Source organism: Cervus canadensis, chromosome 2 (assembly GCF_019320065.1).
Source record: "Cervus canadensis isolate Bull #8, Minnesota chromosome 2, ASM1932006v1, whole genome shotgun sequence".
Classification (NCBI taxonomy): domain Eukaryota; kingdom Metazoa; phylum Chordata; class Mammalia; order Artiodactyla; family Cervidae; genus Cervus; species Cervus canadensis.
Window position 1 is genome coordinate 113,415,342 of NC_057387.1, and position 14,760 is coordinate 113,430,101.

The window sequence follows — 14,760 nt, forward strand, 5'->3', positions numbered from 1 at the left end:
AAAACTGGTTTGTATCTCCAGGGCAAAGTACTGTCAGCATTGGAATCCCTGGTCCTCTGTGTTTATCTTGAACTTTGTTAGCAATTCTTCACTAAGTCATTAACTAACTCTCCTGAACTTTCAATCAGATTTCATTTTTACTGTTGATCTTTTCTAATAGTCTTCAGCAGGAAGTTTAGTTTGATTTACCTAGTTCACCATCACTGGAGGTGTAATTCTCACGGTCTGAGGACTGAAGTCATGTCACCCCATGGAAATAGAAACTTTTCAGTGATGACTTTGCAGGAGTTTGTGCTGGAGGGATTTGAGGGAGGTCCGCAGACCCAGGCCCTGCTCTTTGCTCTGTTCCTGGCCCTGTACATGATGGCCATCCAAGGGAATCTCACCATGATCGTGCTCATCATCCTAGATGCCCACCTGCACTCCCCAATGTACTTCTTCCTCAAGAACCTCTCCTTCCTAGATTTGTGCTATACATCTATCATCACCCCCAACACCCTGGCCAACATCCTGTCCTCCTCCAAGGTCATCACTTTTGCTGGCTGTACCACCCAACTGTTCTTCTTCTCCCTCATGTGCACCACCCAGGGTCTCCTCTTGGCTGTGATGGCCTATGACCGCTTCGTGGCTGTCTGCAGCCCCCTGCGCTACCCCATCTCCATGCGCCCCTCGGTCTGTGCCCGCCTGGTGCTGGGCTCCTACTGCGGGGGCTGCCTCAACTCCATCCTGCAGACCAGCTTCACATTCAGCCTCCCGTTCTGCAGTTCCAACCACATCGACCACTTCTTCTGTGATGTGCCGCCTCTGCTCAAGCTTGCCTGTGCTGACACGACCCTCAATGAGCTGGTCATGTTTGGCATCTGTGGGGTCATCATCGTGGGTGTGACAATTGTGGTCTTCATCTCCTATGGCTACATCACAGGGACCATCCTGAGGATGCGCTCAGCAGCTGGGCGTCACAAAATCTTCTCTACCTGCGGCTCCCACATGACTGCAGTGACTGTCCTTATTGGGACTGTCTTTGTCATGTATGCCCAGCCGGGAGCTGTGGAGTCCATGGAGCAGGGCAAGGTGGTCTCTGTCTTCTACACCATGGTCATCCCGATGCTCAACCCCCTCATCTACAGCCTGAGAAACAAGGATGTGAAGGATGCCCTGTGGAGACTGGGGTGGAAACGCACAGCCTCCTGAAGGAGGGTGGCCAGAGAGGAGGCATGGGTTTGATCCTTGGTCAAGGAACTAATATCCTGAAACTCTGTTCTCTTGAATTTTTGTGTACTTAAAAAAGTAGGCAAAATTAATTTTAATAAAATAACATTTTTGAAGGAGTTAAACTACTTGATTTCAGGATTTACTATACAAACCAGAGAACTCACAACAGTGTAATTTGGGCTTACTGGAACAAAATCAAGAATAACAGACTAAATTTATGCGTATAAGGTCAATTTTTTTTGACATAACTACCAGGCTAATTCAATGGAGAAATAGTGTTTTCAACAAGCTGTTCTGAAACAATTGAACATCCATATGCAAAAAGACAAACATCAACCCTAATAATGATTAACTCAAAATAGATAAGATTCCTAAGTATAAAGTGTAAAAATTTAAAACATGTATAAGAAAATACAGGAGACCATCTTTAAAACTTTGGGTTAAGCAAACATTTCTTTGATAAGACACAAGGTGCATAAGCTACAGAGGGAAACATTTGATAATTAGGACTTTAAAGAAGTTAAAAATATTTAGCTTACAGAGACACATTGAAACAGTAAAAGAAACAGACATGAAAAAATATTTGCAAAACACGTATTTGATAAAAGACATACCTAGAGTATATTAAGAACTCTTAAAACTCCATAATAAGATATCTGAATTTTTAAAAAAAAGCCAAAGGGCACCTCTGATTCCTGGTTCCATGTGTAAAACTCTTAAAAATTGTCACTCCATCCTGATAACAAGTAAAAATCTAAACAGACTGACAAAATTACAACCATATTCTTGGATAACTTACATTTGTATAGCTTAGTTTATAAATAAAATTTTTTCAAAAAGATTGTGTAACCATGTACAGACATTATATGGAATCATGTATGCTGGATTGTTAATATAGATTATCTAAGGTCATATACTGGAGAAAGGAATGGCAATCCACTCCTGTATTCTTTCCTGGAGAATTCCATGGACAAAGGAGCCAGGTGGGCTACAGTGCATGGGCTCACAAAGAATTGGACACAGCTGAGCAAGTAACTCTCTCTCTCTCTCTCACACACACACACACACACGCACATGTCATACATGGCTTTCTTGAAGGCTCAGGTGGTAAAAAGTCTGCCTGCAATATGGGAGACCTGGGTTCTATCCCTGGTTTGGGCAGATCCCCTGGAGAAGGGATGGTACCCACTTCAGTATTCTATCCTGGAGAACTTCACAGACAGAGGAGCCTGGAGGGCTACAGCCCATGGGGCTGCAAAGAATCAGACACAACTGAGTGACTAACACTTTCACACTTTTCACACAAAGTCATATATGAGTTTTCCAAGTGGCTCAGCAGTAAAACAAACAAACAAAAAAGAAAACTACAAAACTACCTGCAATGCTGGAGATGCAGGAGATGCAGGTTTGATCCCTGGGTTGGGAAGATCCCCTGGAGGAGGAAATGACAGCCATTCCAGTATTGTTGCCAGGCAATCCCATGGACAGAGGAACCTGACAGGCTACAGTCCGTGAGGTTGTAAACAGTCAGACATGACTTGGCTATTGAGCATGCACGCACTCAAGGTCACATATGGGCTGATGTTAGGAAGGAAACTGATCCAATTTTTTAAAGGAAAGGGAAAAATGACTACAGAAAAGCTCCACCAACAATCATAAAAACAGCTTGAAAATCTGGTGTGTATAAGGAATGTTTATTCATTTAAATAAATTATATATTTGTGTATATGAAAGAAATTAAAAACTATTTACATTCAGAAATTGAAACTTTAAAAGAGTGACCCAAGTCTAGAGAACCTAGCAATGAATCTGAGCACATACAGAAATGTGGTCTATGTGAACAGAAGACATTTGGCTACAGGTAAAATACCTAACAGCTTAGACAGACCTCAAGGACATGTTATTTTATGTTACAAGATTCAAGAAATCAGTTAAGAAAATCAGTGCTAGGCTCTGTCAACTTCTTGTGCTTTTCTAGGATTACCTCTCATCGTCACTGCAGTTTTGAACACAGTTATCAAGCACAGACATTGAGGTAATCCTCACAGGGAAGGTCAAGAACTAGTCAAGCAAGTATGCCAGAAAGACAAAAAAAAAAAAAACGCAGCTGCTATTTTGACCCCAGAGGAAGTGTGGCCAACATGCTTGAGGAACATTAAAGAGGCTACAACAACCTACAGGAAATTCTTAAAGAGATGGGAATACCAGACCACCTTTCCTGTCTCCTGAGAAACCTGTATGCAGGTCAAGAAGCAACAGTTAGAACCAGACATGGAACAACGGACTGGTTCCAAATTGGGAAAGGAGTATGTCCCAGCTGTGTATTGCCACCCTGTTTATTTAACTTACATGCAGAGTACATCATGTGACATGCCGGGCTGGATGAATCACAAGCTGGACTCAAGATTACCAGGAGAAATACCAACAACCTCAGATATACAGATACCACCCTAATGGCAGAAAGTGAAGAGAAACTAAAGAGCCTCTTGATGAGGGTGAAAGAGGAGAGTGAAAAAGCTGGCTTAAAACTCAACATTTAAAAACTAAGATCATGGCATCTGGTCCCTTCACTTCAATAGGTGGGGAAAAGGTGGGAACGGCAGCAGATTTTAATTTCTTGGGCTCCAAAATCACTGCAGACAATGACTGCAGCCACAAAATTAAAAGACACTTGCTCCTTGGAGGAAAAGCTATGACAAACGTAGAAAACATATTAAAAAGCAGAGACTTAACTTTATCAACAAAGTTGTATATTGTCAAAGCTATGGTTTTCCCAATAGTCATGTACAGATATGAGAGTTGGACTCATATCTGAGAGAGAAGACTCAGTGCTGAAGAATTGATGCTTTTGAACTGTGGTGCTGGAGAAGACTCTTGAGAGTCCCTTGGATAACAAGATCAAACTAGTCAATCCTAACGGAAATCAACCCTGAATAGTCACTGGAAGGACTGATGCTGAAGCTGAAGCTCCAATTGACCACCTCATGCAAAGAGTCAACTCTTTGGAAAAGATTCTGAACTGGGAAAGATTGTGGAACTGTGGAAATGAGATGATAAGGCTGTGAAACTAGATGATGTCATTCAGCCAGTGACAGCAAGGAGGAAAATTCAGACCCTTGAGTCCTGGCACTGTCACAATCAGAAGTCAGCAAGCGGAAGATCCATAAGGAAGCTGAGATGGAACAGCTGGTGAGTCAAGTTAAACAGGTCAATCAGCTATGAGAGAGTGCCTTCAAAGGACTCATACCCCACCAATAGGTACCTGGATTCTTAGAGGAATTCCCAAGTCAGAAAAGCGTGCCATTCCAGGAACAAAAAGATGATCAAAGGCTGGTAGGTCAGGTCTGGATTTGGACCAAATTGAAGAGCTGCCCACTGGCTAAAAATGGGACAATTTGATGTTATTAAGAATAGTAATTACAATACATTCAAATATGTTCAATATGAATTCATAATAATACAAAAAAAACTTAGTCACCATTGGAGAATGCTAACGAATCAATTCAATCTTTTTGAAATGCTACTGATAAAGAGAGAAGCAAGTGGGAGAAGCTGCTTCTCCCACATGAACTGAAGCCAAGAGGAATCGGAGAGCGGAGGAGGACATTCATCTTTGTGGATGGAATTAGAGGGCAGCAACCTAAGTGACTGAGCTGAGCTGAACTGAACCTAAGTGAAACAAGTCAGACAGGAAAAGAAAATACCGTATGACTCCGCTTACATTTTGAATCTAAAAACAATTAAGCAAACAGAACAGAAATAGACTCACAGATACAGAGAATAAATGAGTGGTTGCAGAAGGAAGCATGCTGAAGGGGATAAATAGGTGAAGGGAATATACAAAAAATAAATCACTGGGATGTCATATGCAGCATAAGGGATGTGGTCAAAAGTGTTGTAAAAACTTTGTGTGGGGACAGATGTTTACTAGACTTGTTCAAGTGATCATTTCATAATATATGTAAATGTCAAATCACTATGCTGTACATCAGAAACTAACATAGGATTATACATCAACTATAACACACACACACACTCGCATACATACTGCAATTAAAAATATATTCACATGGCCAGGCTCACCTGAGATAATGTATGTGAATAAAACACCTCTAGCAATGACTGGTACCAAAGATATGATTGATGGATACATTTTAATTGTGCCCTAATGGGTGATGATTCCAAAGAGAAACCAAATATTTAACCTTTCTTTCATACTTCACCCAAACCAAATATTCATGACCCTGTTTTAAATAACAACAAGAATGATAATTTAAATACATGGCCAAAGTATTCCTCAAAGTGAATTTGATGCCGGTAGGAATAATTTTGGCTGAGTGCCTCTCACACAGGAGAGAGGTCAGGGGTCTGAGGCAAAATCTTGGTTCCATCTGGGGCAGAAGCTCTCTTGGGCTCCTGCTCCATCATCCCAAGGGCATGGGGGACATTGGCACTGGAGATGGTGCCCAAAACTCCAGTCACAGCATTCACCTTTCTGGTCTAGGGTAGGAAAAATGATTTATCTTTATATTATATACATTTACAGAAAAAATCATGAAGTCATGTTTACTCATGGAATTCACCATCATCCAGCTAAAGAGAATGAAATTCACCTAAATGCCACTATAACTTTTGCCCACTCAAAATTGTTGTCCTCCAAAGTTAAAGATTTCCATGTTTTATAAATTGATACTATTCACCCTTGATAGAGTTCCTACACAATGAACAAATTGATTAAACATAGAATGCACCATGTCAAAGGATATCCAAGGGAATTAAGGAAAAGAAGAAGCAGGAGGAAAATGTCCTGAAAAAAATCACTTCCTTTAAGTGCTATTCCAGTGGAAACTGCAGTGTTGCCAAATATCTAGTATAAATATAAGAAAATGCCAATGCTTAAAAATACTTTGAAAACAGGAGAATTTATTGGCAGTAGGAAACACAAATGAAAAGAAAAGGGCAGAGATTTAGCACCTTATGAAAATAAGGATAAACGGGGAAACAAAGAATCCCACTGCTCATTTTGTTTCATTGGTAAAATCATTTCAAGAAATAATTAGGCAGATAAGTGGGTAAATAGTATGTGATGCAGTTGCTCATGAAGAGTGCTGAAGGGGCAGAATGACTTACAGCAAGGACAATTCACCCTCCTGTTCTCAAGGAAGTTATGAATGTAGGCTGTCCAGACCCACAGAGACTTGGTGAAAAGCCTGCAACAGCAGAGAGGAATTGTCATGGATTATCAATCCTCTGTTCATGGGGTTCTCAGAGCAAGAACACTGAAGTGGTTTGCCATTCCCTTCTCCAGGCTTCAACAATACGTGAATCGTGAACTTCCAGATGTTCAAACTGGATTTAGAAAAGGCAGTGGAACCAGAGATCAAATTGCCAACATCCGTTGGATCATAGAAAAAGCAAGAGAGTTCCAGAAAAACATCTACTTCTTCTTTATTGCTATGCCAAAGCCTTTGACTGTGTGGATCACAACAAACTGTGGAAAATTCTTCAAGAAATGGGAGTACCAGACCACCTGACCTGCCTCCTGAGAAACCTGTACCCAGGTCAAGAAGAAACAGTTAGAACTAGACAAGGAACAACAGACTGGTTCCAAATAAGGAAAGGAGTACATCAAGACTGTACATTGTCACCCTGCTTATTTAACATATATGCAGAATACATCATGCAAAATGCCAGGCTGGATGAAGCACAAGCTGGAATCAAGATTGCTGGGAGAAATATCGATAACCTCAGATATGCAGATGACACCACCCTTATGGCGGAAAGCGGAGAAGAGCTAAAGAGCCTCCTGATGAAAGTGAAAGAGGAGAGTGAAAAAGTTGACTTAAAACTCAGCATTCAGAAAACTAAGATCATGGCATCTAGTCCCATTACTTCATAGCAAATAGATGGGGAAACAGTGGAAACAGTGACAGACTTTATTTTTGAAGGCTCCAAAATCACTGCAGATGGTAACTGTAGCCATGAAATTAAAAGACGCTTGCTCCTTGGAAGAAAAGGTTTGACCAACCTAGACAGCTTATTGAAAAGCAGAGACATTACTTTGCCAACAAAGGTCCATCTAGTCAAGGTTATGGTTTTTCCAGTAGTCCTGTATGGATGTGAGAGTTGGACTGTGAAGAAAGCTGAGTGCCGAAGAATTGATGCTTTTGAACTGTGGTGTTGGAGAAGACTCTTGAGAGTTCCTTGGACTGCAAGGAGATCCAATCAGTCAATCCTAAAGGAAATCAGTCCTGAATATTCATTGGAAGGACTGATGCTGAAGCTGAAACGCCAATACCTTGGCTGTCTGATGCAAAGAGCTGACTCATTGGAAAAGACCCTGATGCTGGGAAAGATTGAAGGCAGGAGGAGAAGGGGATGACAGGGGATGAGATGACTGGATGGCATCACCGACTCGATGGGCATGAGTTTGAGTAGACTCCGGGAGTTGGTGATGGACAGGGGGGCCTGGCGTGCTGCAGTCCATGGGGCTGCAAAGAGTCGGACACGACTGAGGGACTGAACTGACTGAACGGATTAATCCTCCGTGCCCACAGTTACCCAACACTGTGGTCACTGGAGCAGCTTATAGATCACTTCTCTCCCATGGAACCAAGACTTCTTAAAATGGAAAGTTTTAGAGTTGAGTAGAGTGATTGAATGGCAAAAATGAAGAAAGATGGAAGGAAATGAACCTTAATAAAGTAAGATTAAGATGAAAATGAATGAGCTTGAAAAAAAAACATGCCTTTCTACTCAGGAATACACATCTAGATATCCACTTAAGAGGGGAAAATGTCCACTGCATAATATTCATTATTGAATAAGGAATATAAAAAAAGAAACAACTTAAAGTGTCTCTACTAAGAAGATTCCACAAGTAAATTGCTGTACGTTATCATGTTTAAAACAACTGAAATAACTGAACTAGAATATGGAAGAACTGGGAAAGATGCTGAAGATCCTGCAGAGTGCATTTTGACATAGAGCTGGAGAACAAGATAAAACAGTGAAAGCGTATTGCTGACTTTGCCGGGTGAAAGCAAACTCCCTCACCACCCTCCTGCTTCAGTCACCAGGGCCACCATGGCTAACTAACACAAATTTGGTGACTTATAGCAAAAGGAGTTTACTCTCTCTTGGGTCGACGTTCAAAATCAAGTTGTCAGCAGAGACCACTGCCCTTGAAAACTCTCGACAAACATTCTTCCTTGCTTCTTCCTGGGGGCTCCTGGCGTTTTTGGCCTTCCTTCCCCTGTTGCTGCATCCTTGCAATCTCGTCCAGTCTTTACATGCCCTTTGTCCTTGTGTCTTTGTGTCTCCATATCGTTTCCTCTTCCTTTAAAGACCCCAGGCATTGGTCTTAGGGCCTACCTCATCCAGCATGGCCTCATGCTAGCCAATTCGTTTGGAAATAAGATCATACTCTGGTTTTCTGGGTAGACATTATTTTTTTTGGAGGGAGACACTTTTCCCCTTATTACAGTGATATTCTGTGTGTCTGAAGGGAATTTATATTGTGCAGTTGCTGAGTGTTTTTGACTGTTTGTGCTGAGGAGGTTCAATTAGTTAATATTTTAGATCCAACATATTATTCTAATTTTCCCCTTGTTTTATCAATTACTGGGAGATGAATGACAAAATATACACTATTATTTGGATGTATATATTTCATTTTTAAATTAATTTCATTGGAGTACAGTTGTTTTACAATGTTTCATTAATTTCTACTGAACAGCAAAGTGAACCAGCTATACATACACATATATTCCCCTCTTTGGATTTCCTTCCCATTCAGGCTACCACAGTATATTGAGTCCAGTCCCCTGAGATATATAGTAGCTTCTCATTAATTGTCTATTTTATACATAGTATCAATAGTGTACGTGTGTCAATCCCAATTATTTGGATGTATGTATTAATTTAAATTCTGTCAGCCTTTACTTTTTATTTTTTATTTTTTAGTCTTTACTTTTATAAGTCCTTTTTTAGTTGTATAAAAATTGAAAAACTTCCCAGTATCAGTTGGGTAAAACAATTATGAAAGGCTTCTTTATAAAAAAAAACTTTTTCTTCTGACATCTACTTTGTCAAAATAATTACTGAGCCTCACCAGCCTTGTTTTTCATAGGATGTTCCTAATATGACTGTCTCCTGCTTTTTGCTTTCATACTTTCTGTATTTTTCTAATAATCACATATCACCTTCAGACAGTGAGGAATCTGCCTGCAATGCAGGAGACTCAGGTTTGATCCCTGGGTCAGGAAGATCCCCGGGAGGAGGGAATGGCAACCCACCCTAGCATTCTTGCTTGGGCAATCCCATGAACAGAGAAGCCTGGTGAGCTACAGTCCATGGGGTCACAAAGAGTCAGACATGACTGGACTATTAACACTCTCATTTCACTCTGGATTTCTCACCAGGATTACAATAATTTAGTGTATGTGTTTAAGCTGATTCAGCATATATATTTAAGTCTTCATTGAGTGTCAGGCTGCACTGAAGACAGGACAATATTTCTGTGCATCTAATGATAACAGATGCATAGAAAGTGCCGTGGTGGGAGCACGGGCACAGATTCCTCACTCATCGGTTTTCCTCAAAACAACAAGTGGGGGTGGGGCAGAGGAGGGGGATGGGCATGGGCCAACAGGTCCCACCTGCTGCCCGGAGGACACCTCTCCAAGGAGGGCCCCTGGGTCCCTCTAAGTTCTCTTCCTTCTCTCCTGTTGGCCCCCAGCGCTTCCTGAGGGGTTTCAGGCTCCTTGCCTCCTCTGTCTTGAATTGAGGGGAATCAGAGCAAGATTGGCCACTGGAGGGCAGCTTCCTGGCACCCAGGGAGCTGGGAGTCCCAGGGCACTCAGAGCCCAAGTCTCACCTAATTGGCCGTTTGAGGCCTCTATTCCCATCTAGCTCAGATAGATACATCTGCCCCAGCAAAGAGACCCTGAAGTGCAGGTTGCAGGACATACTACCCAAACACAGGACCGGATCTAAAGGAGCAAGCGAACTGAATCCTCCCAGCCCTTACTTGTTCTAAGACCCAGGAGCTTCCTACCACAAGATCATGGACCCTGGACAGACCCTCACTGGGCACACAGGAGTCCTCCGCTAACCCCTCCCCGCTTCACTTCCCTGCAGAGGAGGCCAGAGCTGAACAGGGTGGAGGGTGCTCCACGTCGTTATCACCAGCACAGACCTGGGGCAGGAGTCCTGTCCTCCCCAGGAGCACAGGGTCCTGGGTGAGCCACGACCCCCGTGACATCACAGGAGCACTGCGGTCATCACTCAGCAGTGGGGTCAGCATCACCGACAGGTGAGTCCTGGGAGCCTGGACCCTAATCAACACGGCCCCCCTCCACCCCTGCTGCGCCGCACAGGGTCATCGAGGGCAGCCGGTCTGAACTTTAAAGAGAATAGACGTAATCAGTGGGTCTCTTTTAAATGTGGGGTTTAATTCAGTGCCCAAGGCTCTGCTTTTCTGACAAGCTCCAGGCTCTGCTGGATGCTATAGGTCCCCAGACCACATGTGAGATCAGCTTTACAAAGAAGGATTCAGCCATAGTTAATACAAATTGAGACTTGCAGATAACAACTGAATTTTTTGCTTTACTAGGCAAGAATTTCTCAGGCTCAATTCACACAGGTTTACTAAAGCCACTGAAGTAGCCTCACTGGGTCATCTCAACAAGCCAAAGGAATGTGTGAATTTGTTTTTTATAAAGAAAACTGGTAGCTTGGCTTCCTAGAAGAAAAGCCAGTCACTCCTCTGGGGATCCTCAGGCACCCTAGGGGTCACTGTTGTGATGACCCAAAGCCCCTGATGTGGACAAATTGTCCTGGAAAACAGTCACAAACATGAAGCTAGGAATCCCAAGGGCGTAAGAGCGAGGCCAGCCAACCTGAGATTGGGGAAGACGGTCACCCTGGTCACATTTGACAGGATTATCTTTGCGAGGACCTGGGTGAGCAGAGGTGGACAGCTAGGTCATGGCTACCTCAGTTGTGAGCATAGGGGCATAGGACCTAGCTGGATACCAGGGTGTGCAGCCGATGTGTGTAGGGCGGACCCTCAGCTCCACCCTGAACACCAGCTCCAGCCCTGAATTTGGGGGGGATCTGCCTGGGCATCCAGGTCAGACTGTCCTCCTTTGTTGTCATGTGAGGGTTGGGGTCAAATAGCCCAGGAGAGGAAAGCTGGACAAGCTCCATAGTCATCAACCACTCCTTTGTTCGAAAGTATAGAATTTTTCAGGGCACCTTCTAAGAAAACTTCAACGGAAGTTCCTGAGAAAGAACGTGGGGGTCACCACTTCTCCAGAGGAACCACTGACCACCCAGCTTCTGCTTGCACATCCCCTCTCCTTCCAAAGTAAGCCAGCTTGTGACACTATAGATCTGACCTCTAGACCATATGGGCTCCGCTCTGAAATACACTTTCTTACTAATCCTCATCTACACTGTGGGAGACGCTCCAGCTCCAGGCTCTCCATCCTTCACCACTCCTCCCTCTTCAGGCTGCATCTCCCCTGATAATTTCTCTGGCCATCACAGAGGGGGCCTCCATGTGCCATCAGAGTGTGGTGGTCAGCCCTGCCCAGGGCAGAGAAGGGAGGTCTGGGCCATGACAGGGACAGGAAGCAGCACCCAGCAGGAGGACCCAGACGCTGAGCAGATGTGACCGTGTTGGAGGCTCCCACTGCTCCAAGCAGTCACCCCACGGGGTGTTGCAGAAGAGCCAGGGGCATGGAAGTAATGACAGGAGAAGACACGCCCATCTCCTGAATGTGTCACAGTCCCTGTCCTGCTGCTTCTCAGACTGTGGAGCTGGGTTATTTCCTTTCCAAATTTGTCCAACACTAGAGGTCCCCCGAGATCCTCAATGATGCACAGTGCTCTGGGGACAGAATGATAGTGTAGTCCAGGTTCCAGACACTTATGCTGAGATAGGGCTCAGGGTCTGCAAGACAAAATGACAAAAATTCGCCCGATCATTGCTAGTTCCTGCTCTCCTTCCAACTTGGCCTTCCACTTGGGCAGGAAGCACTCGGTAAACATTTCCAAAATTTGCGAATGGGTTAACAAGGAAAGAAAGTGCACGATTAGATCATTGTGGGAGGAGAGGTAATGACACAACTCAGGAGCATCCCCTTGGGGGTGGAAAGCATGTATTGAGAGAAGGCACAGGGGCTGTAACACTCCTCACACTGAAGGTCATGAACTCTGCAAAGATCCTGACATGCCCCCACCCCACAATGACAGCAGCTCAGAGTCTCTGACAGAGAGAATGAACTTGCATACTTATGAACTAGTGAACTGGAGGAAATGTTCCTTTCCAGGTCAGTCTGCGCTCATCTGGAAGCAGAACTGGGCAGCTGGTGGTCCCTTGCTCAGTGGGCAGTGAGGCACTGAAGGGATCCTGTTCTCCAAGAGAGTATGACCTTGTGGCCTTGACCTGCTCCCTCTCCCTGCCTCCCACCAGCTCTCTGCCCCGTGTCACCCAGCTCAGGGCCATGTCACCCTATGGGAATGGAAACCTCTCAGTGATGCCTCTGCAGGATTTCATGTTGGATGGATTTGCAGGTGGCCCACAGACCCAGGCCCTGCTCTTTGCTCTGTTCCTGGCCCTGTACGTGGTGGCCATCCTGGGGAACCTCACCATGATCATGCTCATCACCCTGGATGCCCGTCTGCACTCCCCAATGTACTTCTTCCTCAAGAACCTCTCCTTCCTAGATTTGTGCTACTCATCTGTCATCTATCCCAAAGCCCTGGTCAACTTCCTGTCCTCCTCCAAGGTCATCACCTTTGAGGGATGTGCTACCCAGTTCTTCTTCTTCTCCCTGCTGGTCACCACTGAGGGATTCCTCTTGGCAGTGATGGCCTATGACCGCTTCGTGGCCATCTGCAGCCCCCTGCGCTACCCCATCTCCATGCGCCCCTTGGTCTGTGCCCGCCTGGTGCTGGGCTCCTACTGCGGGGGCTGCCTCAACTCCATCCTACAGACCAGCTTCACATTCAGCCTCCCGTTCTGCAGCTCCAACCACATCGACCACTTCTTCTGTGATGTGCCGCCTCTGCTCAAGCTTGCCTGTGCTGACACTACCATCAATGAGCTGGTCATGTTTGCCATCTCTGGCCTCATCATTGTGGGCACCATACTCGTGGTCCTCATCTCCTATGGCTATATCACAGGGACCATCCTGAGGATGCGGTCAGGAGGAGGGAGACACAAGCTCTTCTCCACCTGCGGCTCCCACATGACAGCCGTGTCCCTCTTTTATGGAACACTTTTTGTCATGTATGCCCAGCCGGGAGCTGTGGAGTCCATGGAGCAGGGCAAGGTGGTCTCTGTCTTCTACACCCTGGTCATCCCGATGGTCAACCCCCTCATCTACAGTCTGAGAAACAAGGACGTGAAGGAAGCCCTGCGGAGACTGGGGCAGAGACATACAGCCACGTGAAGCAGGGTGGACAGAGAGACCCAGTGTCCTGAGGGGAGGGCAAGAGGACTTGAGGGGAGGCACTAGGTTTGGTTTAAGGAATTCATTCTTTATTCATCTAATTCATTCTTTCATCCAGCATTTCATTCAACCCTTCCTGGAAGCAAATCATGGGTCACCCATTTCAACTGTGAGAGGCAAAATGGATAATTCATTTTCTTTGCCATCAGATAATTAATGGTTCATGATGACGAAGACCCTAATCTTGAAGCTAGGGTAATATAGTCAGTAGAGTCATGACTCTCCTGCTGGCTCAGATGGTAAAGAGTCTGCTTGCAATGCAGGAGACCTGGGTTTGACCCCTGGCTCAGGAAGATCCCCTGGAGAAGGGAATGGCAGCCCACTCCAGTATTCTTGCCTGGAGAGTTCCATGGACAGAGGAGACAATTCATGGGATCACACAGAGTTGGGCAAGACTGGTGACTGGCACAACACAGCAGTCATATAAGTGGGATAGGTAGGAGTCATAGAAACAGGCTACGTTCTCTCCCTCAACTCTACATAACAAGACACACTTTGAGGCCTTTACCTTTCCATTCATGGCTGATAGATGAATCTCTTGAGGCTGAATGGTTTACTGACGGGAGCAATTTTGTAGAAATGGGAACCTGAAAGGCAGGCTGTGCCACAGTTAGTCTAGATGAAGTCATAGAAAAAGAAAGAGGAGGAGGAGGATGAAGAAGAGGTCAAGGGGGAGGGAGAGGGGGAGAAGGGGAGGAGGAGGATGAGAAGGAGAGTGGAGAGGAGGGGAAGGGGGAGGGACTGGAGAAGTTGGGGAGAAGGAGGATGGGGGAGGAACTGAGGCAGAGACACAGAGAGGAAGCCCGCCCTCTTAGGTGGGACTTAGAGACATTGAGCCAATCACAGCGTGCATCTTTTTCGATACCAACTAAAATAAATGCCATTTAGAAGCATTTATTACATTTATGAGATAGACGTTCAAGCAGTGGCTGATATTTGATGATATTAAAGAATTTTATTTCTTTATATATTGTGGATATTCTTTTCTTTTAGAGATGCATGCTAAAATACTTATAAATGAAAC

General features: G+C 44.7%; 2 protein-coding genes across 2 annotated transcripts; both read left to right on the top strand.

The window, feature by feature from the left end:
• The first annotated feature begins 240 nt into the window (after nt 1-240).
• Nucleotides 241-1,191, top strand: LOC122428306 (olfactory receptor 12-like). Its single transcript, XM_043448241.1, has one exon. The coding sequence runs from the start codon at nt 241-243 to the stop codon at nt 1,189-1,191; it is 951 nt and encodes a 316-aa protein (XP_043304176.1).
• Nucleotides 1,192-12,725: 11,534 nt separating this feature from the next.
• LOC122428310 (olfactory receptor 12-like) lies at nt 12,726-13,676 on the top strand. Its single transcript, XM_043448255.1, has one exon. The coding sequence runs from the start codon at nt 12,726-12,728 to the stop codon at nt 13,674-13,676; it is 951 nt and encodes a 316-aa protein (XP_043304190.1).
• Nucleotides 13,677-14,760: the final 1,084 nt, after the last annotated feature.